This window comes from Gadus macrocephalus, chromosome 14, assembly GCF_031168955.1.
Source record: "Gadus macrocephalus chromosome 14, ASM3116895v1".
NCBI classification, from domain to species: Eukaryota; Metazoa; Chordata; class Actinopteri; order Gadiformes; family Gadidae; genus Gadus; species Gadus macrocephalus.
The window spans coordinates 13777843-13804458 of record NC_082395.1 but is presented as its reverse complement, the minus strand read 5'-3'; the positions used below and the strand labels follow the sequence as shown (position 1 = coordinate 13804458).

The window sequence follows — 26616 nt, the reverse complement described above, 5'->3', positions numbered from 1 at the left end:
GCTGCAAGTAAGATAATGTCATAAACTGCCCCCCGATCCCCAGCCCCCCCCCCCCAAAATCAAATCTTTTCAATCCAGTGTCATGCTTCCGCTTCTTAAGAAGCCAATACAATTTTGTAATTTCATCTTTTCCATGCCATGGATAAATGTTTGGTTTTTGGAGACATCTTTCATGCATTAATAACTAGTTATTTGGATCTAGATGATCGAGTCTAATGTAATTGTTGTAGTAAATCGAGTGAACCATCTGGTTTCCCAACATATGTTCACAGTGTATTATGAGCCAGGGACATCCTCAGCCAAATCTGACAGCACTAAACAGCCTTGTTGTTCTGAGACATTGGACAGGCCTCGAGAAAGATCGTTTCATGAACAATAACGGTATTTCTATTGATTTTCTGTCCCAGTGACTCGATATTCATATAAAACAGAACTAGTTCCAAACACATCTTTGTGCACATACACACACACACACACACACACACACACACACACACACACACACACACACACACACACACACAAAGATGAACACATACACCAAACCGATGTGCAGTCACACACACACACACACATACAACCCCACGCACACAAATACAGAGTAGCCATCCGTTATCCTGCTATTTGGTGTGTAAGACGTCATTTTCTGCAGTAATGAAATAAGTCGTAGCTCAGGCCCGCTGTAGACTGTGATAACATGGAAAACCGCCTATACCAAGCAATAATATTGAGATAGTGGAGCCCTCAACGGTTGACCTCTGCAAGGATCTGTTAGAGCTCACACCCTTAGAGCAGCAGGACTGAAATTAAAACAGATGTTTTAACATAACAATTGCATAGCTGAATTTCCATCTGAGAAGTCTATCCATTTGTGTAAGGCCCAATCCCATTTCTACCCCTTACCCCTTCCCCTTACCCCTCCCCCTTGTTTTGAAGGGGTAAGGGGAAAGGGTAGGGGGTCGAAATGGGATTGGGCCTTATTTTCAGAAATAGACTTGAAATTTACCATTGGTATACTATGGAAAATACCCTTTGTAGCCTATGTTTTTCTGCGAAATGTTAGAGCTGTTTAAACATCGGAGACATTCAATCATTTAACTTTTAAATGGATTTCCCCACTGTCTTTAACATTCTTTCTATGAATTTCACACCATATACTCCTTCAGTCACCTGGTACATGCGTGCCGAGTTTGCAGCTTTTCCCAGTTCGGGCACAAAATCTTTTGGAGTGTGGGTGTTTGGTTGAGTTGTATCCATTGCATTAAGTCTAAATGATCTGACCAAATGTGTCAGACTCTGAAAGTTGTTCATCATGACGAATGGTGCATGTATAATAAGTTTCAAGCATATTGCACTTTCCTAGTGGAAATGGCAGCCAGTTTAGTATTTTGCACTTAAAAATGCATATTATAGCGCCACCTATAGTTAATTCTGGCCCATCCTTGTCATCCCTAACTAATTTTACGAGTTCTAAAAGCCTGCCAATTTATACAATACGATTAGAATCGGGTTCCTACATCATAAAAAAATAATAACTAGAATGCGTTTTGCCCGAACGAACTGCGAGAGTGTGGTTGCTAAAATTCTAACGTCAACGCTACCGTCAGCGCTGATGTCACAGCTAATGTCACAGCTAATGTCACCGCTAACGTCAACACTACGTCAACGCTACCGTCAACACTGCCTGAACATCTTAAAAATAAGTCAAATTTGCCGGGAAAAAAAAGAAAAAGCTGAAAAAGCGCAATGGTTAAAGTTGAAGGAGTTGAAAAACGCTGAGAGACAGCCATCATGGCGTTAAAGAGCTGGACGTTTTGATAGTTGAATGGTTTCTGTAGCTGAAAGTATTCAGGAGCGTATGCAGGAGCAGTTTACTGCACAAAGAACAGGCAAACAGAATAAAGACAAATGAATAACAGTAGATGTGCTTGCAGTAGCAACCACACTAATAATATTACTAACGATTACAATATTAGGGTTCCAAACGGTTTCGTTTTGTAGGACCCCTAATAATAAGCTTAGCCGACAACAAAGCTACAGCCATAATGTTCTCCTTTGAAAATTCCCCGGGTTTCCTGAAATAAAAAAATTGGCAGACAAACACAGAGTGCTGCAGCCCTGGAAGCAAGCAAACAAACTTCAACTGAGATTGTATTAGAGTCTACCCAACCCAAAAAGCTGTGTTGTATTCCGAAAAAGCCCCGGGACCAGACCTCTGCTAAAACACTTGTAAATCTTGAAAAACAGCTAAGAGCCAAGAAGGATTTTAAGCCAGACGCCACAAAGACTGGTTTATAATTTGCAAAAAAATATTAACTTGCAAACTTATACATTATACAAGTTTAACAACGTACAGTGTCAGTGCCTCGTTATCGCTTGTGATGTCAAAATATAATAACTGCGCTCTTCTAAAATTATAATGTTTCTCTCGGCTCATCATGTGCTTGTGTTCGTTCAGTGCCCTCAACCTGGAAACCTGCACTAGTTCCAATATTGTGAATTTGGGCTTCAGTACCCATTTTAAATGCTTGGTATCAATGTCACATATTGTACCTTTAACTCTGATTGTTTCTTAACTCTTAACTCTTTTTAATTTGATTTGTGTAAAATCAACAATGAAATGGTAACATAATAATGGATGCTCCTACGGTATCTATTACACCACACAATAAGAACACTTGAAGGCAGGTGCATGTTTTTTGCATAAACAATACTCACCTAACTCACATGCAGACGTTACATAAAAACACCTTCGGCATCCTCACTGTTTGCAGGGGTTTTCACATCCCGTTGAATTCACAGAATCCCATGTGACATTCAGACATTGAGACTAACTGAATGTTATCCTTGTAAATGACAGTTGGAAAAGTAGGCTCGCTGTTCAGTTATTTACCCCACATTGAGTTTCTAGTGCTTTTGTTGTGCTCTCTACAGCACAGCTCCAAAATCATCTTCATTCACCTTATTCCCCATGGATTATGTTTTTTTGCTTTTTCTCAATCCCCACACCTGACCATGATCACCCCAGAGCAAAACATTAAAGTTAACTACGAAGTGAGTTAAAAATCATATAATTCGATTTACTTTCAATTCTTATATTTAATCATATAGTCTAATGAATGAATGTCAAATTTTCGCTGTTGATAAAATGATGCATCCCTTTAATCTCTATTAAACTATAACTCTTTAATATGTATTTAGAACTAGTTTTACTTTTTCTTTGTCGTTGTAAACAAATTATTTTTGATTGGGTTTTCCTGAAGGGAAAATGTCCTTATTTCAGGGTTATTATGTCTTTATCCAGGGCACAAACAGCAACTACTTACTATTTTTCTTTCTTCCCGCCTGCTATCAACCACTCGTACTCAGTTTTACCCTATGTACCTTTATTATATAAAAAAAAAACATTCCTTTAAGTACTCAATTAGGGGAATGCACTGTCTCCAGTTCTTTGTTGCACTTGGAATGTTTGTCGTTCCTCCAATTGTGATTGTATGCTGTGATTGTGCCTCAGCCTCACAACTTAATATATTTTTATATTTTTCTCTCTCTCTTTCTCCCTCTCCATCACAGGAAGGGAGACCTGGGGGTTAGGTGGTGGAGGATGGGGGCAGTAGGGGTCTTACCCCTGCTGGGGTTCTACCTATGCGTCTCGGTCGCAGTGACGTTGACCCTTAACCCTGACGACCCCAATGTGTGCAGCCACTGGGAGAGGTCTGTCCCGTTGCTTCCCCTCGGGAACCACCCACCTTCGTCTCCTGGTTACTGGGGAATAATAACATTCATCATGATGGTGCCATACTCAGCTAATGGACCCACGTCCACAAATCAAGGCTTAGACTTGACCAATAATCCTAAGAGTAACGGAGAGGCTAAGGGGGGTGGTTGGGCTGTACTCCTGGCAAAGTTACCTGGGCTGTAAATTCAATGTAAATGGAAACTGCAATGTTAGTGGTCTCGAAAAGCATACTTTGATTAGAACTGACACTGTCACTCATGACGAGCAGAAGGGCTGTTGTGATCTATACTCATAAACGTTCTCTCTCTCTCTCTCTCTCTCTCTGCAGTAAATATTGTGGATGGTTCTAAAGACAATTCCTGTTAAGCTTAAGGTTTTCTGTCAAACCTACTGTGAAATTCAATATAAATTAAACTGCTGTTGAGCATACACATTAAAATACATTGTGTCATGTCGGATATGTTTTTGTATTTTCATCTAGCTATGCTGTGACTGTACAGGAGACCTACGCCCATCCTTTTGACCAGGTCTACTACACCCGCTGCACAGACATTCTGAACTGGTTCAAATGCACCCGACACAGGTAGGCACCAATTGAAGAAGTGATGAAATTATTACTTTTCCCCAGATTCTAATTTCCTTGTCCTTATTGACTGTATTGTACTCAATTCATTGAAGAGTATCATACAGTATATTTAAGCACATTGCCTAAGTGTGAGTGCACACTCACACTAGGCAATCTGGCCGTGGCCGTGGCCGTTTTCACACCTAACCGGCTCAAATCTGCCAGTGTGAGTGTGGCCAGTCTGGCCAATTTGGCCACTTGGAGAGGTGTGCTGCTACGGTATGGGCCGCCAGGGTACAGATGCTAATGAGCCGACACGCGCACGCGCACAAGCACGGCTACGCAACCTGAGCTGGATGACGTATAGTCCATGCGACGACCATGGACATAATAAAGGCGACGAGCCTTCTTTCCCATTAAACGGTAAACATATATCCAAATAAGCAACAGACTCAGCAAAGTGTGATCTGTGTTCTCTAGCTGTGTTCGAAATCGTTCCCTATTCCCTATATAGTGTACATGATTTAGTGCACCATATAGGCCTAGGGAATAGGGAACGAGAATTCGGACACTACGCTGAACATTTCTAAACGTCATTTGCGTTAGTAAATGCGCCGGGTATTTGTTTGACGCAGACAGATGCGCCCACATCATGTAAACATACCAGGCACTCACGAGGAAAGCTGGAGGTTGTATTGATGTTGAATGTTACATTTCCTTGTTCAAGTATTTTTTTTTCAATTTTGAATGTTAAATATTCTATGTTAAATACCAAATAAATTGTTGACATTTCTAAACGAAAGCCGGAGACTCCATCATTAAATGTATTAGTTTTCGCGGTTATTCAGCTTCTTCTTCTCCTCCGGAAAAACACGACCGCATTGCATTGTGGTATACGGGAGTAACATCAGAGCCCGTCTACGAAGAGCCTGGGCACTCCCTGGCTGTTTCCCAAAGTGAAGGCTGCAGCCTTGCTAGGACGCGTCCTTGCTAGTCGCGTCCTATGGAGATGAGACTAGAGTGCTAGATCGAGTGCTTCCTAGCGTTTGTAACGTCGGACTTTGGGAACGACTTGGTAGTGTGGAAGCGCTTCCGCTTCCGCTTTTTAATACTGCGTGTCCGCTTGTAAACACGTGCGCTTATAAATAAAACATCGCAGCAATCAAGCTGATCGATATTTATTTGACTTTTGTCTGTTATGAATGCGGTCATGTCTCCTTCGCATGGAGCCTCTTTGGGGAAGTCACAAAAGCTTTGTTGTGGTTGATCGAATTGTCTTTATTAAAGGCACCCAGTGCAACTTTCGAGGCTTAAAAATAAACATTCAATTTCTAGTCTTTTTTACACGTAGTAAGTTTCAATAACTCCATTCCATTACATACCGACATTTAAGCAGCAAAGATGAGACGTTGTTGTGTGGTGAGAACTGATACAAAATCGATAACAACAACAATGCCGCCATTTTCTTTATTTTTTGTAACCTACAATAAATAAAGCAGGCTTCCAGTCAATGGAAAAATGGCTTCTCCCCACCGGCGATTGTTGTTGTTTACGATTTTCTATCAGTTCTCACCACACAACGACGTCTCATCTTTGCTCCTTGAATGTCGATATGTAATGGTATGGAGTTATTGAAACTTACTACGTGTAAAAAAGACTAGAAATTGAATGTTTATTTTTCATTGAATGTTTACATAAAGTTGCACTGGGTGCCTTTAAGTTACTCTTAACTTAATAATATAATATAATAATATAAGATAATACATAAATATATATATATAAAGTCGTGTGTGTATAGCATTATACACATGACACGCATATCTTTTCAATTTTTATTCATTCAGAATATTTACATACTATTTGAAAATGAAAGAGGCTGGGATTTTGTTTGATATCATTTGTTTATATTGTTCAGTAGTATATGCCTAAATGAGGCCGTAGCACAGTTAACGGACGAGCAGAGGTGGTGACGTCATCGAGTCCGCTGCTGTTCCAATTGCAGGTACGTACTCGCGTGCTCGCAAGTCTGTGCTTGAAGTACGGACTTGCCAAGTACGTGCTTGCAAGTCATCGAGTCCGTAGTACGAGTGCTAGGAATTGAGAAACGGCCGTAGGGAACATCGTATGTACCCTATTTTAAGTCCACTATATAGTGCCCTATATAGTGGACCACTGAGAATTCGAACACCCTACAAAATGGCGTCCCTATTTAGTGCACTACATCCATGATAGGGAACGATTTCGAACACAGCTGTGTTATTGGTTATTGTCCATTGTTGCGGACGCTTGGTGATGACGTGTTACGACGTGATGACGTATGTACAAGAGCCTACCGTGTCCGTGGCCAGGCCACAGTTGCGACCATAGATATATATAGAACACATACTGGTATAGAACGTATACTTCTATATATATATCTATGGTTGCGACGGCCACCGGCCACGGCCAGATGGCCCAGTGCGAATGCAGGCCAGAGAACAATGGGGCCAGTTGACCACGGCTAGGTGTGAAAACGGCCAACGGCCACGGCCAGATGGCCTAGTGTGAGTGCACGCAGTGAGTTAAATGCCTAAATTAAATGCCTCATCAGGCCTTGCTGTGGAGCTAATACAGTGTGTAGCAGAATAAGCAACACAGTGTATATATGCTAGATGCTTTCTATAAAATGTACAGTAGGTCTGACTTTGTATGACAGTATTGTTGGATGGTGTCATTTGAATGGGCCACTGTTGGCAAATTGACGTTATCCTCCTCCAGGTAATAGAAGAATGTCACTGAAAGTCACTACGGTTCAGAAACACAATTGTCCTTGACTTTGTTAAAAACCTCGGCCAGCTTTTCTTAAAACAACAACACCATCTCTAATATGTTTGGGCCCTGCAGCCCTTGGGTTATTCATATATGAATAAATAAATGAGTCATAAATATAATAGAAATTGCACATGAAAATGTTTATCCTATAGCAACCGGCCTACCCTTGGACTTCAATGAGATGGGGGTTTAAGTGGTTCATCAGAGAATAGAAACTGATTAATGTGTACAGTACACGGAAGGTATTGATCAGAGCATGTTCCACAAGGACCTGGGGTTTGGGACGGAACCATACAAAGGGATGACCGTAATTGAAAACTTGCAGACAGCTGTAGACGGTGCTCCTGGGAGCCTTGACACAGCAGAGATATATGTGTGCACGGATACAAGCGCACACATTTGCAGCTTACATTAGTACCTCTTGGCTCTTCAAGGACACAAATGTATCTGTGTGTGTGTGTGTGTCCCGTGTGTTTGTTTGTGTGTGTGTTTTTACAGGATAAGCTACAAAACGGCCTACCGGAGAGGTGTGAGGACTATGTACCGGCGGCGCTCCCAGTGCTGCCCAGGCTTCTATGAGAGTGGAGACTTGTGTGTTCGTGAGTGATACAGTTCATTCTCTTTGGTCTATCTCGTGGGAGATTGGTCTTCCTACAAGGTTCCTCTCTCTACGGCTATCACTACTGCAGGAAATGTTAGGCACTTGGAAGTACTATAAAGTCACTATGAGGAAAGTCATCGTGGATTCCATTGAAACCATCTCTAATCTGTACAAACAAAAGACCACAGACAAGATTCAAATTTGAAATAACCTGGACAAAATGAAGAATGCGAAAATGTTTTAGATTAAAAAAGACTTGCTCTCGGGTAAAATCAGGGCACTAAAGATGGTTGTTGCCTATATGGAGTTTAAAGGAGGCATAAGATAATCTTTGATCTAGCCCATCGGAAAATAAAACAATTATCCGCCCAAGATAGTCTATACTCATGTTATAGTTGTCTCTTCCATTTAAGGATAGGATGTGAAAGTGTTTTAGCCTTAGGGGAAATGTTGTTACTATGACTCTTTATTCAGGATCAGCTTGTAAACAATGTTAGATCCGCCTGATGTCCTTAGGGGCCAAAAACAAATGAACCTCGACTTTATTATCTGACCACTACCATACCAACTCTCCTCGCACTGTCAAACGCCCCTCTATCGTCTAATGGTCGCGCAGTTTTTTAACATTGTTTACCCACTCAGCCTGCCCGGGTACATATGTCTGCCTAACGCTAACCTTTTCAGACAGCTCTTTTGTTGTTCAATATTTTCACATCTAGGGTTAACTGAAGGATATGCCCCAGGCGGTTGTGCACACACAGCTTTACAGTGTGTGTTAGCAAAGTGCTATGGAGAGGTCTTCTGTTGGGCTGTTTTTGTTGATCCCCATTGGCCTGATTTAAAAGTCTCTTCGTTGCATTGTTTCATGTCTTGCCTCAAAGGCTCCTCTACGGCTCTCCTCTGTACTGTGCTCTCTGAACAGACCTTCATTGCCTCACTGGCTCTGTTACTCAACTTGGACCGGCCCGCCTAGTCTGTCTTCCTCCCCCTCTTATCTCTGCACACTTGACTCTGTTCATGAGCCCAATCTCCTTGCTGCCATTTGGTTCTAAACCCTGGGTGCGTGAAGTGAATGCAGAATTCTTATTATTAAAACCATGATGGAAACAAATAGGTGGCTAGGTGAATAAGGTATATTGCATAACGTATATATTGAATAACATGCTAATCATAAAATATGATTAGCATGAAACGTGCTAATCTATGTATGATTTTTATATAGGCTCATGCAAATTGCAATTCACTCTTATACAAGAGGAACATGGTTCAATAATGTGTTAAGGTGTTAGTGGGCCCCTAATGGGCCCCTAATACAGTATTGAAGACGTCTCGAGAAATTCAGCCTTGGTGCAGAATTACAGCGACTACGAACCAGTCCCACAATGAGCTTTCCACAAACGTGCCGTTTTTTAGAGTCGGGTCAAGGTTGAGGGTGGGGGTGTGGCCCTGAGCAGCTTGCGGTATCACAATGGCTCAGATTCATAATATCATCCGGAGGCGCAACCAGCTTTCGGCCGTGTTCTGTAAATATTCTAGAGCACTCTGGGTGCTCTGGCGGGAGTCATGGAGGTCTATAACTAAATAAAATCATATTATATATCGATATCTATTTTATATCGATATCTCCATGACTCTCTGGCGGGATTCATGGAGCTCTATATCTAAATAAAATCATATTATATATCGATATCTATTTAATTCAATATATATTATCGCGGCCAAAAGCTGTGTGCGCCTCCGGATGATATTCTGAATCTCAAACGACTGCGTCGGGTTCTCCGACGTGTCCGGTTCTTCCACCTCCACATCAATCTGAAGTACAGACTGAACCACGAAATTGCAAGGTATTGTTGCAGTTTTCGGAGTCCAGGTACTTCCACAACGAGACTCGTGGTGGAATTGGGTGAAAGGAACTTTGAGGAGGAGACAATCCCGGACAACAATCGTGGGCAACAATCCCGGATTTCAGGGAGTCAAGCCAAAGTTTCTTTGGCTTGAAGTTCCTATCTCAAACTGCTCCTGAAGCTCTACACTTTCAATCTCTCAGAATGAGAGTCTCTCCTCGGCTTGTCGCATTGCCTCTAAAATCGACTTTATAGTCACTCTCCCCGAATTGCGGTGTGAACCAACGTAATATAATCACGGCCTTCGCCTATGTTTTAATAGGGCGACAATTTTAATTTGTCTCTAACTCGCACCTCTAACATTTGAAAGCTTTTGACTGCTGTGGAGTCACAAGAACAACTTACAGCAAATGAACAGCAACTTACAGCAAATGAATGCTTTAGTGCCATGGCCGTGCTTGGAATGTCCTTACACTCTGTGATCGCTGCATCAAGGCGGCTATAAAGTCTGCTAAATTGTGCTGGTTAGATGGAAGTTTTGGCTAACATAAAGTGTCTTTGAATAATAGACATGTGATTGGACATGCAGGTCTTGTGCTGGGTGTTGGCATGTATTCTACCTGAACCTATAGGATGCATAGAAACCCTGTTGGTATATGGGCCCTTAGTGTCCCGTTCCTATTGTTTCCTGTGGACTGTATGATATGATATCGCACTGATGCAGTCTTACAAGCAAGTAAAAGTCTTAAGAGATCTCTCTCTCTCTCTCTCTCTCTCTCTCTCTCTCTCTCTCTCTCTCTCTCTCTCTCTCTCTCTCTCTCTCTCTCTCTCTCTCTCTCTCTCTCTCTCTCTCTCTCTCTCTCTCTCTCTCTCTCTCTCTCTGTGTGTGTGTGTTGGATTACAGTGCGGGACAGTGATATGGTCATGTCATAGCAGAGAATGGGAGTGTCTAGCAGAAGCTTAAGTAGAAACTGAGGACATCAGTGATCCCTTATCTGTCTATTTAGGAATCTACACTGTGCATTTATTTTCACCATTAGAGTAATGGTTGTCAAGACAAATAGTATATTGAAACATCAAAAAACTGACTCCACTGAAATAAGAATTGATATGAAATTTTAAATACTAATCTGACATTTTGAGCAGTTTTAATTTTGTTTTTTAATGACAATGCTGAAACTGCTTTGCGTCAGTAGAATACTGCTGTTTTGATAAATAAAGGAATTATCACTGATCAGATTTGTTTTCACCACCAAACCCTTCATAAATTAGTGGAACATATTTTCTCATCTACTTGTTGGTATTAATTTTCATCTACCTGTCATATATGTTTATTTGGCTGAATGCTTTGTTAGAAGTCAATTACAAATATTCAGACATTTCTGAATCCTAAATATCATAATAATAATATCATGCAGCTTTAAATAGTTTTACTGTCAAAGCAATAATCAAGTCATAAATTAATTAATCTGAAAAAATATATATCACATACTATATAGCTATTTTAACAAATAATGAATCATTTATTGAAAGACCATTCACAATCAATCTATGCACTTTTCCCGGACGTCGTTGCATATATCCAATGCATTTATCAACGGTGACGTGCTGCAGTGAGACACTTATTTTGCAACATCTATGCAAAGCACACACATTTGTGTTGACTATGTCTAAAGCATTAAACTTTCCTATTTTTTTGTAAAACAGGATCCACCAACCACACGATTTCATTACATAGACACATTAAAGAACAGTCGTCAACTGTCGTCAACATGAAAGTGTGCTTCAATGGACCCAGCTAAAGGGTTGACCATTGTGCTATTGTTATGTGTTCACAGACACATGCACTCCACATAACATTACACAGGTACTTCACTGCTCCCTAAGGTTGGGTCTGTTGGGAGTTATATAAAGTGGTGATAATCAGTGGCAATGTACTTGCAGCATGCTACTGAACTGCAGTACTCTGCAGGTTGATTAATGCAGTCATTATGATAATTGATGTGCCGCCTTAAACCCCTGCTTTTTCCTGCAAAATGCTGTTACCGGTAGCAAAACAAATATTTATAGTTTCTTTGCAAAAAAAGTGCTATACATTATCTCAAAGGCCATCTTATTGGCCACTAATGGTGGCGCTATATTTTAATCTGATGAGCAAATATCGATAATGATGATGTTTTTTACTTGTATGGTGGGCGGATGCAACTGAAACTTTTTGGTGATATCACAAAATGCTTTAAATTAGAACAAAGTGTAAACTATTTTGTTTACAAATTTGTACATATATATGTATATATTACTTACCAAAAGTAATCAACCCTATGAAGAGAGGTGTTTCGACTGTATGAGTTGAATGTTGTGTTGATTGTGTGTCCTGTTTGTCCTACTCCCTCCCAGCCCTGTGTACCGAGGAGTGTGCTCACGGACGCTGCATGTCTCCTGATACCTGCCAGTGTGAACCTGGCTGGGGGGGGTTGGACTGCTCCAGCGGTGAGTAAGCACTGGGTCAGATGTGTTCAAATCATTCACTTGGCCAGTTATACATTATTTATTAGTGACTGCAATTAATCTATTCACATTGGCCTTTTCAGTTTGAAACATTCAATGTTAAGTCAAATGTATTATTATTTTTTTCTTCTTTTTAGTCCTTTGTCATGCTTTAATCGTAAAGGTTCTGCACTTAGATCATGTATATTCCGTTTTAGGAAACATGCCACGACACACAGTGTAGTCTATATTGTTTGTTATAGCTCATTTTCCTTTTGCGAAACGAAGCTATATCAAACAATAACTGTGCTTGGAACACAACCTATTGGTAAAGGCATTGCATTAATTCCACATGAGTAGAGCTACTCTGCCTAATGGGATACATTTTTTGTGTAATATAGAGAGACATTTGTGACCGTTTTTACACCAAACATTCATACCCTAGAACAGTGCACTATTTAATGAGCGAATAAAGAAAGAAAACAGTATTATACTTGAAACTGACAGAACCCTTATTTGAGTGCTTGTGTTTACTACATATGGACAGTGCAGTTTGATGCACTGCAAACATCCCCACATGGAGTGGGTGCTATTTTCCCTGCTGTGTCATTAAAGCAAGTGGAGCTATTGTTCGGAATGTGTTACTTTTGTACTGCTGCTTAACCGTAGTTCAGTCATGTTGTGTCCCTGCAGTGATGCAAACCTTTGTACAGCCTTCTAGATACTAGATTGTGAAGCTTTTATCGGCATCCCTGCTGAGTTTGGTTCTTCTGTTTGCTGTGTATGTGTGTGTGTTATTTTAGTTATTGCATCCCAACTGTTTACTTGTGTTATTGCTGTTGAGGACCAGGCAGCCAGTCTGTGATCCAGGTAAGACAAAACAGCCACTAGACTGAGAAGACTTAAAAGACGAATATTTGAGCATAAAGAAAAAAGCTATATAGGGTGATGATGCCACACTGAGAATTAGTCAAGTAACACAACAGTTTCCATTACTTAATCCGGCACAAACTGTATCCAGATTGCAGAGGAATGTGTGATTAAACATTTGGATTCGCTGCTGTTATCAAACCCCGTCCTTAGCCTTTGATATGATCGTCTGTTTCTCATTAGTTTGTATGGCGTGTTTCTATCGGAATCTATCGGATCTTTAAGGATAAAAAACTTGACAGACAGTAAACAATTGCTTTTTGGCAAATAAATATAGAAAAACAACAAATACGCTTGAAATTGCATTCTCTTCAGTATTACAACCCTGTCCACATGTTCAAATCTTTGATATGAACATGTTTAAAAGATAAATGATCTACAGGATCAGAAATTGCAAACAAAATGGAAAAATAAAAAAGGAACAGATTGTAATCTAGCAAAAAATGTGTTGATTGGAGGTTTAGTTATCTCCTACTGCATGCTTGTTCTAAGGCATTTACTATATGACCAAAGACCGATTGCATCACAAAGGCTGAGGTAGCATTGAGATTTTACAATGCCATATTCTTTCTACTGTGCTCATAGTGTTGCAATGAAGGAAGGGTAGCCACAGGGTTGTCTTTTTATGTTGTCTTGCAGGTAACAGGATTAGCCATTGGAGCAGAGTGTGTAAGCCTTGGGTATTCTTTCCTTCCCAAACCTATCCGCTAGTCCGGTTAGAGAGAGTGGCACTTTGTTGACGCGCCAAGTTACCTAAAAAGCTCCATTGTGTTAAGACAGCCAGTGAAACAGAACAATGCAGAGCTGGAGGGGAGAAAAAAAGTTGGGGCTAAGAAAAAAAGAGGAAGAGGGAATGGAAAAGGAATTGAGGAAAATAGAAAAACAAAGTAGAACAAGAAAATTAAATTTGGAATTGTCTGATGTTTTCAGTCACGTTTACAAGGTGGAATGATTGATGAGGAGGATTGTACAAAAAAAGAGTGCGTTCCCTTTTGCCACGGTTTGGGAATTGGACTTACTAGCTTTTAGCAGCGATAGCCAGAAGGTAGAGCCGGGCCTATATTATGTTATCTTTGATAATAAAAACACAAGAAGTGCAACAGAAGCTAATGAGTTATAAATAGAATATCAAATTAACTTTACAGTGGAAAGTCATTCTGTGACAGTGAGAGATTACCAATGGATATTTTTACATCCATTGTGTAGACAGGCGCAATAAGCTTCCATTGGCCACGGTAATGCCCAATTTGATTCCTTTATATTAATTCCTATATGTGTCTACATAAGTTAAATATATGCCAACAGGTTCTGTTAATAAGCTCATCATGTTATAGCAGTATTCGAAGAGATAGAAGAGTGAGATTCTGTTTTTCTTGGTGCATGTCTGGAAGAATGGAAAATGAAGTTGCAATGCCTTTTGGCAGCCTGAAAGTCACGAGAAATGTTCAATGTGTCTTGGCTCTCCTTCTACTAGATATGAAGAGAAATGCTTGAACATGACAATACAATGCCAAAAGTAAATATGCCAAATTGTGCTCATCAGCATGGGCAACCCTTCACCTTCACCGAGAAGGAATGGGGGAAAGGAACTTTGGCTTTGACTCAGTCAGTAGACGTTTTTACACTGCCAAATGTGCCCGTCTGATCCCCGCCTATTTCCCGGCATGGTCTGCACGTTAACACTAACCGAGGTAATATACTAGCTTGAGTTTGCACTGCAATAGACCCTCTCGGACCCTACACATATTGGAGGTTTAATTTTCTTTTAAATGCGTTAGACGGCATTGCGGTCCCAGGGGCGGGGCTTGGGTAGAGGTGTCGCTGCGTTGTCTCTACAACAGAGACAACGCACCAATATCGACTTGAGTAGTTCTAACTGGAGAGACGTGAAATCCATCATGGGAGAGAAGGTCATGCAGTTACATTTAACGAAGACAAAGATGGTGTGATCTACGAGAAAGTAGCAGAGGAACTTTCCTTCAGAGGCTTTTGCCGGGATAAAAAACTTGGAAATAGTTATTCGCATTTGTAGCCTACACAATTGATGTAGTCTACTTATTCTTGCGTGTGAGTGGCTTGAATAACAAAATAAAAAACATTAGAGTATACTAATTAATCTGCGTCCACTTCACGTGAATGTCAAGGTTGCTATGGGGGTTAGTTGCTATGGACTCTGCTATCGCTGATCCGTTGAAAACAACTACAAACGCGTCACATGTTTAGAGCCGTTATTGTAATGCGCTTTCCACGGTGGACCAACGTAGTTTTACTACATTCTGTTGTGAGACTGGGTTTAAGGGACGTGGTTAGTTCCAGTTTTTGAGGTCTGCTGCAAAAATCGGATAAATCTGATTGTTGTTTTGACCAATCCATTACTAGAGCGTGCACTGCAAAGCTGCAGTCGAGTGGTTGGAAAAAAATAAAGTGACAGCTGAATGAAAAGTGTAAAGCTTGGCTAAAAATGCAGATATCTAAAATGATTGTTGTTTTGACTGATGGGCTTAAGAGGGCCTCTCCGTATATAATAAATATATATATATATATATATATACCTGTGTATATTCTGAGAAACGCTCCCATCTAAAATGCATTGGTTTACATTTCGTTCTCTGCAGTACGAATAAAGTCGGACAATCTTGCTCTGGGACACGATTCAATAGATACAAAATTTCGTACACATGTTTTTGAGGAGGAATGCTGTAGAAAACAGGGAAATCAGAGTATCCCTAATACACTACATTTACCCTTGTTGTTTTCACACAAACATAACTAGGGTGCACTGTACTATCTGCGCCTGTGTTGTGCCTGAACGCGTTCATTGAACGATAGTTCATGAACTTGTTCATATTTTGGGCGAACGTGAACTGAACGTACTGTATTACTGCCTGATGAACGTTACTGTGAACTCGTTCATCCTGGTGTCTGTGAACGGCACGCCCATCGGTTTAACTTCAATAGGGGGATTATTTGTTTATCAACACGGCGGATGCGTGCGCAGAATAGGGCTTTGACTTTTGCCCAAAAAATCATATTCGAAGTTTGTTTGTTTATTAATATTAATATTTGAATATTTATTAATAATATTTTGACCATTAAATGCCTTCAGTAAGACCTGATTCCGAATACTTAGTACATACTATTTCTGTTCAGTGTCTACTACTTGACCGTACTACACTTGACAGTGTAGTACGGTACAGCTATGCGTAGAACGCATTTGGAGATGATCTCCCCGCCTTGATCTCCCCTCAGATGCCGGCAAAATTACCTAGATAAGATACCTGTTTTCCGTCTTGTCATCGTTGCTATTAAATTAAAAATGTCTCTTTTTACTTAATTACTTACTTTACTTTTTTACTCTTTTTAATGTCTCTTTTTTTCGCCGCTTTCTACAACGTCTTTCTAAGCCGCTGTTGGTAGTGTCGGGTCAGCCATCTCTTCTTCGTTCGTTACCAGACTCCGGTTGCATTGTGGGATAGCGTAGTGACCTACCGTTGTATACTGTGGCGGTAGTACGTATTCGGAAACGTTTTCTGTACTACACAATGCGAACTGAGCATTCGGACGCGCTATATTTGTGGCGTACTACAAAATGCATACTATAAGTATGAGTATTCCGATTCAGCCCTGGATTGGGCTTTGCGACGTTTGTTTACCGGCGTTGCTATGGTTACCGGTCTTGCGTGTTCCAACGGTTTATTAGGTTTCTAATAAATCGCTGTCTAAATACTTCATTCACTGCCTCTTCCGTGGTCATTACAATATTATGAATAGACTGCGTCGGGTTCTCCGACGTCTCTCCCTCTTGGCCTGCCCATAACAGGTTCGAATATTAAGGGCTGCCTAATATTCGTTCGATTTTTTTATTTTTTTTTGATATTCGAATTATATTCGAATCACGAAGTTCAGAGTCAAAGCCCTAGCGCAGAATGATCGCCAAAAGAAAATTTGTTTGACCGGTTGCCATGGTTATCTCCGTGTGGTAAATTTGCAGTTGCGGTGTTGTCAGGTTACTGTTACATTAAACTGTAATCAGACAAAGCGGTTATATGCTATAGACACTAGAGTATCTGTGGTATAAAGGCTGGGACGAATTTCGAATTATAAATATGTACAATCCATAACGTTAGCTCTCTGGCTCGATCAGCGGACAAGAATACCTCCTAGAATCATTGCTTGTTGGCCGGTAACGGAAAGGGGGGCTGTTTACGTTTGGTTGTAGTCTTTTTGCTTGGTTCTCCGTCCCAACAGTAGGGCTAGAACTGAGCGAACACCCCCCTCCCCCGTTTCCGGCCAACGAGCAATGAGTCTTCCAACAGAAATCAATGGTTTTTACAAAATGCGATAAATGTGCAATAAAACACGATATCGTGCTCTGGGTCACAATTCAATAGATTAACGTTTGTGCGCATGGCCACGAAATCGCGCGATACCGGGTTGGCCTACTACCCTTCCTAGTGTGTTTTACAAAGAGCCTTAGACATTTCAATTGAATTGAAATGTCTGCCTGTATTTAATTTAATTTGATGTTGGCTTGTGTGGGTTTGTCATTTTAATGGAATTATTCATAGAATTTACCTTCTCTCCATCAAAACTTGAAAAAGATTGCAGAAAAGCAACATTCAGCCAACAAACGTTATGCAGTGTAGACAACAGGAGGTGTTCTCTTGGAGTGGAGCTCGCAAAGTTTGTATCAGCAATGTATTTGAATTACAAGTTCAATCCACTTTTAGAGACAACAAAGTCCCAAAATATGTTTTAAGACTAGTACAACAAGTACCTTAGGGGAGCAAAGACGCCTTGCTCAATGATGATTCCTTCCTCTACTTGAACAACTTCATAGTTGGAATGTGTTTGGTTTTTTTAACTGAATAAATATGATCATCTTCAATGTACCATAGACTTTGAGTCTAATAAATCCACCCCCCCCCCCCCAACACAGACATTTATTTATTATTTATTTATTTGATTAGGACATTGCACATTAATCAACATGTCAGCCAGAGCATCAATATAAATATGCCGGAGTTAGCTTAGTTGCTAATTTACATCCGTTGTCCTAAGGCAAGTCAAAAACATACCAGTATACAAAATAGATAAAAAACACTTTTACACACAAAATAGGTCCCAATTCACATCAAGAGTCCATGTAGAAAAAGTAGAATGACCAAAGGTTACATATTAGAGCAGGTCTGGCTTGCTACTAACCACTGTTTAAGGGTCTTTTTAAAGGTGGTTTAAGTGGCACAGTCTCTAACATGAGATGGTAATATATTCCAGGACTGTGTTCCTCTGATGGACATCACCATTTGACCAAATTTGGTCTTGCGGCATACAAACGTCCACACCCACCCACTCCCAATCTCAGATACAAGGGAGAAGTGCATATAGAACACAGATCCATAACATTGAGATATTCTCAGATATTCTTCAGTTAACTCTGAGGCGGTCCATGGAGACCAGTGCAAGCTTTTCAGTGATGCTCTCTTAAATGATTTGCTGAAAAAGCAACTTCACCATTTTCAGACCTAGAGGTGTTCCTGGGAGACTTCCCTGTGTCTATGTTTATTATTCAACTTTTAATTCAATGCGGAAAGTCTGTTTGGTGCCAGCGTGCCTCTTGATCAAAGTCATTAGACACTGGATTTAGGCGCTTTGCTGTTGAATAATTGAAACCTGTAGACGATAAAGAAGTCGACTTTGCTGTCTCAGTAGTTAAGGCCCACCAGACTACTTCTGTCTTAGATAGACAGAAAGATAAGAAGGAGGGAGGGGGCGGTATAGGGTGGGATGGATGGGGTTGAAGAGGTCATTTAGAGAAGAGGGAAAGAGGGGAAAAGAAGGTAAATGGGATGGAGAGAGAGAGAGATTGGTGGGTAGATAAGTAGGAAAGACTGATTCATGCTTTGTCTTCTCACTGTCGTCCACTCGCCTAGGTATCGATTAAACAATTAACACTGCGGTGTCTATTAAACCCCACCGACAACTCCGATAAGGATTAAACAAAAGTTCCATCATTACTTATGCAAACTCAGTTCACTAGCTCCAACCTCATCTCAAGACACTGTCACACTCTTCCTGCCTTTGGGCTTTGCATTTTCAGGCAAATACAAATATCTAGGAGAAAAAACAAAAATGTGGCCTGCCTGTATTTATTCATTCACATTTCAGAAGATTTATTTTTTCTTTATTTTTGATTAAATGTGTTTTGATTGAATCTCATTGAGTATTTTTGTTTTATCTCCTGATATTCAGGATCCAGGGATCCAGGATATCCTAAAAGAATTCATGTGAAAACAGCTTAACGAGGCATAAAAATACAAACATTTAAAATGTTACTACTTTTTCGGAAAAATTATTAAAAACATTCTACCATCTACAGCCCAATAGGACTTGGCCATTTTACAAAGGAAAACAAAAGGGTAAAATGTCTTTGATCAAATAAAAAAAATGCATACGGTAAAAACTACAAAAAACCTAGCTTAATGTGGATAATGACCTTAAAGAAAGTCAGATTGAGATGGAATTCATACCATTCATTCTCCATCATGACGGCATGCTATGATGAGAATAGCAAGTCCAAAGGAGTTTGAGAAATACAATTCTAAATGGTAAGGTTCATTTCCATTGAAAATAAAATTAAAGGGGTGCAAAGCAATGTCCCAGTTTGAAAATATTACTTGAACCGATTGGGCTTAATGCATCTTAATGTGGCTTAATGGCCTTTAACTGATTCAAATAAATCAGAAAAATCATCTCAAGGGCTTCTCATGGTATGCATCTACATCCTCCAAAAGGAAAACAGAAACTGTACACACTATTCATAAATTAAACATGGTCAATTCCTTTTGCCTTTGAAAAGCCAATACGAGAACCAATCAGCCCTTTAGTTACCTATCACTTTAAAGACCTCAATAATAAAGTGTGTGTGTGTGTGTGTGTGTGTGTGTGTGTGTGTGTGTGTGTGTGTGTGTGTGTGTGTGTGTGTGTGTGTGTGTGTGTGTGTGTGTGTGTGTGTGTGTGTGTGTGTGTGTGTGTGTGTGTGGTGAAGTTCTCTGGCAGAACAGGTGCTTTTCTAAGTGTTCATTGTTATCATTGTAAAAACACAAACACAGACAGATAAGGCATTTGTCAATAGAAAACGGAAGTGAGTTTAGCTAGTATATAAGAATAAGACTTGTTCTTAAATAGTTCATGAAAATTATGGTGACCATTATTGTAAAACAAAACAACCTTGATTCCTTTTCGCAAGACACTTATAGAAGACACTTTTTTGTACTTATATAATATTTAACAAAAGCCTAAATATGAACCAGTTTTTGCTTGTGCATTTTATTTGCCAATATATATTTTCACACCTTAAATGCCTGGTGGAATTTTGCAACAGTATGCACTTATATAATTGATATGCAGACACACGCACATAGATCTAGTAAATAGCACCAAAAGGCTTTGTGTGACATGTCCTACATCATGTGTGTTGTGTGGTCCTTCCGAGCAGGCTGTGGGAGCGACTTCTGGGGCCCCCACTGCAGCAACCGCTGCCAGTGCCAGAACGGAGCCAAGTGTAACCCAATAACGGGTGCCTGCGTCTGCACGGACGGGTACCAGGGCTGGCGGTGCGAGGAGTCCTGCGAGGCCAGCTTCTATGGCAAGGCCTGCCTGCTGGAGTGCCAATGCCTGAACGGAGCCACCTGCCACCACGAGACGGGCCGCTGCCTCTGTGCACCGGGCTACACCGGGGTCTTGTGAGTAGTCCCTTCGATGCCAGCGTTCCTTCAACATGGGTACTTTCTTTCATTGTTCTTTAGGTGCAGGTTAGTGGAATCATTTGTCACGGCGAATAATATGGTCAAGAAATATTGTATCGTTCATTCAAATAAAAGATTGCCAACGGATTTAAATCTGCACTATGTAGCCTTTTTCAGCATAACCATTGATAAATAATTGAATTGAACAACCAAGTATAACCAGGTGAGAATAAATATATATCATATCAGATATATCATGATCATAAAACAGTATTCCAATTGAAGACCAGTTTCGTGTTCTAGCAGCCTTGGTCTCGCCTTTCAAAAAGAACAGACAGGATTCCTTTTCTTATTAAATAAGAAAATACATATAATCTCGTAACCTACCCTATGTTTTACCCTACACACACACACACACACACACACACACACACACACACACACACACACACACACACACACACACACACACACACACACACACACACACACACACACACACACACACACACACACACACACACACACACACAGTTGTGAGGAGCAGTGTCCTCCGGGCAGCCATGGGCTCCAGTGTGAACAGCGTTGTCCGTGCCAGAACGATGGATCCTGCCACCACGTCACGGGAGAGTGCTCCTGCCCCGCCGGTTGGATTGTAAGACCCTGATCCCACATGACCTCTAGAAACAGAAGATAGGACACATGAATTAACCATTAATGAACATTAGTTAATGTTAGTAAATTCACTGTTTAGTAAAGAAGAAGAACTTCTCTATGACTAAATGTCTCTAATTCTGCAACATTTAGTCATCATTTTCGAATGGTGTCCATGTTAACTATTAGTGTTAGGTGTCATCAAAACGAAGGTATTCATTTACACATTGTTTTAATCAGTGTGTGTGTGTTTGTTGTACATATATGACAGGTCACTGTGTTGAGTTCATGGCTCAGTTTGTGTGTTTCTTTGTACGTCTATGACGGGTCACTGTGTTGAGTTCAAGGCTCATAGTGTTTGTTCATTTGTACGTCTAACGGGTCACTGTGTTGCGTTCAGGGCTCAGTGTGTGTGTTTCTTTGTACGTCTAACGGGTCACTGTTGCGTTCAGGGCTCAGTGTGTGCCCAGCCGTGTCCCTTCGGATCCTATGGAGTCAACTGTTCACAGGAGTGCACGTGTCGCCACGGTGGCCTCTGTGACCACATCAGCGGTCAGTGTCAGTGCACGGCGGGCTACCTTGGAGAAAGGTATGTGTTGCTTGATACCAGATTGGGGTTCTGCCATAGGGATTCTAAAGAGGTCCAGATACGATATATTTTGGAAATGTCTCCACTCAGTGATCCAGTGGGCACTTTCATCAAGAGCAAATTGTGAAACAATTCCTTAATGTTGATTTCTGTATTTTTTTTCACAAAAATCGACCACATCTATTGCACACATTGTCTGCATTGGGAGGCAATACCTTTCAGCCTCTGTTTGGTGTTTACTCCCTTCAGCTCCTAGTTTCCATCTTTCTCTCTATCTCTTTCTTTCCCTGTGTCATTATTTTAAATTGAGTCAAATTACCTTCATTTATTTAGGTTCTCAGACTGGTGATTAGCTTAAATGGAATAATTTCTAGACCGGGTAATTTCTCTCACACTTACACATTTTAATGGAATAAGCCAAGATAAGGGCCAGAGGAAGTGAGCACTCTTTAAGTGTGACAGATTCTCACAAGGAGCCATTTTAATTGAACAATTTGTCTATTTCTTGTCTCAACAAAGACGTAAAGAGAATGAAGTTCACTTTGTTGCTTTCACCCATTTCATGTGTTCACAACCTCCCTGTCTTGGCTATGCATTGGGCTCATCATCATTCATAAAGATGTACTGTGTATTGCGAGACCGCTATTTAGAATTCAAAGTGCTTCCCGCTATAATGCCCAGCCTAGGGACCTCAAAGTAGCCCACAGAGCCAGAAAAAGATTTGTGTTTTTTTATGGTTGTGTTAGTCATACAAAAACCGAATATATACCGAAGAGAAAATCTCAAGTTAAGTGCAACGTAGAAATTAAGGCTATTTAGTGCGGTTGAAAAGCAAGCCACAGTAATGTAATCATGTGTCTTCAAACAGCAATAGATTAAATTATTCTAAGGCTTTATTCTTTCTTTTTTTCTGTCTTTTTTTATTACTTTTTTTATTACACGCCCAAAAGTGGGCGTGTCTTCTACTCTAAAATGCATTTGGTGTTGTGGAATTTCTCAGCCATCCTGAGGTTGTGTGTATTTAATAAGTGGACGGAATCCTTGTCTTTGCTTACCAAGCAGATGTGTACAATTGGAATGGTGCTATACTACCGTAAATGTTTTTCTGCATAATATTTTTTTTTTGGGGGGTGGGGGGGGATACTGTCCCCACCAAAGCTCAGACCAAACCTATGCCCTTGCCTGAACCACACCTCGCCCCACCTGGGATGACCTTGTATAACCTCTGGTGACCTCTAATGACCCTCTATCCTACCTCTCAGGTGTCAGGAGGAGTGTCCCCTGGGCTCCTACGGGCCCCAGTGCGCCCATAAGTGCGACTGCCAGAACGGTGCCAGGTGCTACCACATCAGCGGCGCCTGCCTTTGCGAAGATGGCTTCAAGGGACCCAGCTGCGGCGACCGCTTCTGTCCGGAGGGCCACTACGGCCTCATCTGTGACCAGTACTGTCCCTGCCACCCTTCCAACACCGTCAGGTAACTTTCTGAGAACTGCACCTTCAGCAGTAACAGCAGCAACAGCTCTCTTATTTTTTCTCCCGTCTGCTCACTAATGTGATCATTTTATGCCGCTGTTGCTCCTAACACAACAGCACTGTCTTTTATTTCCTTCCTTTCATTGTTTTATGTTTGCTTGTGGAGCACCGTGACCCTTTTTGTTGTTTTGTTGTATTTAAAGATAGAGGATCTGTTCTGTTCTGCATAGGATATTCTATATCTTACTTCAATATACGTTTTTTTGTATAAATATATGGACAGCTACAAGAAATACTATTACCACATGTCCAGTGTGATTTTTTTCAGTTTAAGTGCCCTGGCCATGCTCAGTTAATAGTGAAGGATTTGATATCATCCCTTGTACAGCATTGTACTCACCTGAACAGGGAGAAAATAAGGTGTTTTTTGGGCACAAGAGGCACAAGTAGCGATCTTGTTAGGGGTCCGAGCAGCGAAGCTGCTTGGCCCTTTATTGTTTCTGTTACGTTAGTTTTTTTCTCAAGTTCTGTAAAAGTCATACTGCAGCCTATACCGAAAACTCTTGAAATGTTCAGGTATAGTTACCAATAACTCTCAGTCACTACCCATGAACCCAAATTTGTGGTACTGCACCCAAAGGTGGCACTATTGTAAAAAATCTTGAATTAGGTTTATTTCTCCTCACCAGATTGACCTGGACTCAAAATTCTTTCAGAATATCAATCTCTAGAATCAGATGCATCTATTTTTTTTACTTTTCCCACAATTTCATATTAAAGCTAAACATGATAAAAAGATTCACAGGCTACAAAAATTATCAAAAATTCACCAAAATCGCTGCATAAAATCTTTAGACCATGCCTCACAAAAATCATCGAACTGGTTTTATTTAGTTCCATTTGAGAAATATTGGCCAATAAAGTTGGAGCAGTTAGCCCATTTTTCTTATATGACCATTTGTTATTGTATAAAAAAACATACAACTATTATTAGGGGGATACCAATACCCCCAACTACCAATAAACCCAAATTGTGGTACTGCACCCAAAGGTGGCGCTATTTAAAAAAATTATGAACTAGCCGTATTTCTCCTTACCAGATTGATCTGGATTCAAAATTCTTTCATCATATTAATTTCTAAAATCAGATGCATCTTTTTCATCCTGGTCTTCTGCTCTAAAAATGTTTACTTTTTCCACAATTTCATAGAAAAGCCAAACATCCACAGTCTCAACCCATTTTGCCTATATGACCATTTTGTTATTGTATAACTACCATAAGGCTATAGGTGGATACCATTAAAAGTACCAATTAGTGTGTTCTTGAATTTTAATTTTGCTCGGACCACGTCAATCACTGCTTGCGGTTATATTTCTACTTATCTTTTCCCAAATGCAGAACAAAACAAATGCGACATCCTTCATCCGAGTAGGAATAATAATAATACAAAAGGTCCTCTATTCCTCCCTCTCTGCCAGCTGTCACCCCCTGTCTGGAGAGTGTGGCTGCGCTGCGGGCTGGGCAGGGTTCTCCTGCAACGAGACCTGCCCCTCAGGTTACTATGGAGAGGACTGCAGGGAGCTCTGTGACTGTGACAACGGAGCCGACTGCGACGGCATCGCCGGGGCCTGCGTGTGCGCACCGGGCTACATGGTGGGTGCACTTCATATGCACTTCATTTGAAGTTCATTTGAAGTCCCTGTGTAGTTCATGGAGGGCGTGTAATCCACTAGGGATCCCTCATGCCCCCTGGAAATCCAGTTTTTGGCTGCCTGACTTTTAAAATAAAGAGTTTCATTACAAAATGTTAACTAGTGTTAATTGAACTAGTGTTCAATTAACACTAGTTTATTTTCTGACACAGATGTAGTCCATGGGCCAACCTGTCAATCAAGCCAATCATGCCCCCCATATATGCTGTATGTTCAAGTCCTGAAGGCAAATACCGGTCTGGTTGGTCAGACCATCGTAACTGTTTCTCCTGGCTTCAATTATACATCTGTTACCAATATAATTGGTCCAAATTTCGTCCTTGTACTGATAGAGTGATAGTCAGATCTATAGAGCCACTCACCCTCTTACTCATTGAGGGTGAGTAATTTATTCACTCAATCACTCAATCACTTTGTCACGTACTCTCTCACTCATTCACTCGCACTGCATTGGCCATAGCAGCAGCAGCAGAGTCAGCAGTATAAATGACCTCACCAGATGTAGGCCCTTCCCGACATTGGTGTGGAGTCTTCATCAGTGCAGGTGCAGAGCCCGCTGGCTGCAGTGTAGAAGTTATTATTTGTCAGAAGGACCCCGTCCAGGCTATATTATTGAGAGCACAGCTTGTGTGTAAACCACCCCCCCCCCATTGCAGCTGCAATCCCTGCTCATGTAGGCCATTGAACGGGCACAATAAAAGCCCATTTAATTTATGTTTCAGTGTTTAAATCCACAAATCCCCTTATGCACTCACAAACACTTGTTTTTATTTTAAACCTGTGCAAGGTACAGTGAGTAGGGTGGCCATGCCACTGCCATTCATAAACATAACATAACATAATAAACTGATACCTGCCAAGATCACCAATGTCTGTCAATTGCATGTAATCATGCATAAAGCTTTTCAAATGGACATTTTTAAAACATAAATGTGGAAACGGAAATTACTGATGTTTGTTAGTTTCTTTCTTGGCACTCTGCACGTAGTCCGGTAACTTATCAACCCCAGCGTGTCCGGTTGCTAAGCGTCGTCAACGTCTTTGGTGGACTATTTCTCTGCTGATCGCTTATTTTCATAAGCATAATGACTGGCGTTCTGTACATTATCCCTTGCATAACAGCACTCTCTCTCTCCCAACAGTCTTGGCTGCGCACTCTCATCCAAATACGTATTGTTTGCGGCGGAGGAGGGGGTAGATAGAAAGACCGGACGAGAAACTGACGTCGCTGTGCTGTCCTTCTTCTTAATTGAAGGAGCAGGCAGAGAAAAGCTCTCTCCTGCTGGGCTTTCATTAAAATCAAATGCATAAAAATATCCCAGCCAGTCCTGTGTCAGGTGTCTGCGAGAGACATACGAACGTACGCTTACCACTTTTGTAAATGCCATAGTACATTCGGATCGCATGATAGGAATAGATCTATTACGATTAGAAATCGGATCAAAAGTGTCCATGTAAACG

The 26616-nt window shown here is 40.8% G+C and overlaps 1 protein-coding gene across 4 annotated transcripts in view; it reads left to right on the top strand.

The window, feature by feature from the left end:
• Positions 1 to 26616, top strand: part of LOC132472636 (multiple epidermal growth factor-like domains protein 11) — a 64177-nt gene that overhangs the window by 11749 nt on the left and 25812 nt on the right. For all 4 annotated transcript variants that reach the window (XM_060072358.1, XM_060072356.1, XM_060072357.1 and 1 more), the window contains exons 2-10: positions 3574 to 3714; positions 4221 to 4322; positions 7614 to 7714; positions 11958 to 12050; positions 20476 to 20722; positions 21260 to 21380; positions 21832 to 21968; positions 23231 to 23443; positions 24922 to 25096. In XM_060072358.1, the coding sequence (XP_059928341.1) occupies positions 3605 to 3714; positions 4221 to 4322; positions 7614 to 7714; positions 11958 to 12050; positions 20476 to 20722; positions 21260 to 21380; positions 21832 to 21968; positions 23231 to 23443; positions 24922 to 25096 (1299 nt within the window). In that variant the 5' untranslated portion in view covers positions 3574 to 3604. The remainder of the gene's footprint in view (positions 1 to 3573; positions 3715 to 4220; positions 4323 to 7613; positions 7715 to 11957; positions 12051 to 20475; positions 20723 to 21259; positions 21381 to 21831; positions 21969 to 23230; positions 23444 to 24921; positions 25097 to 26616) is intronic.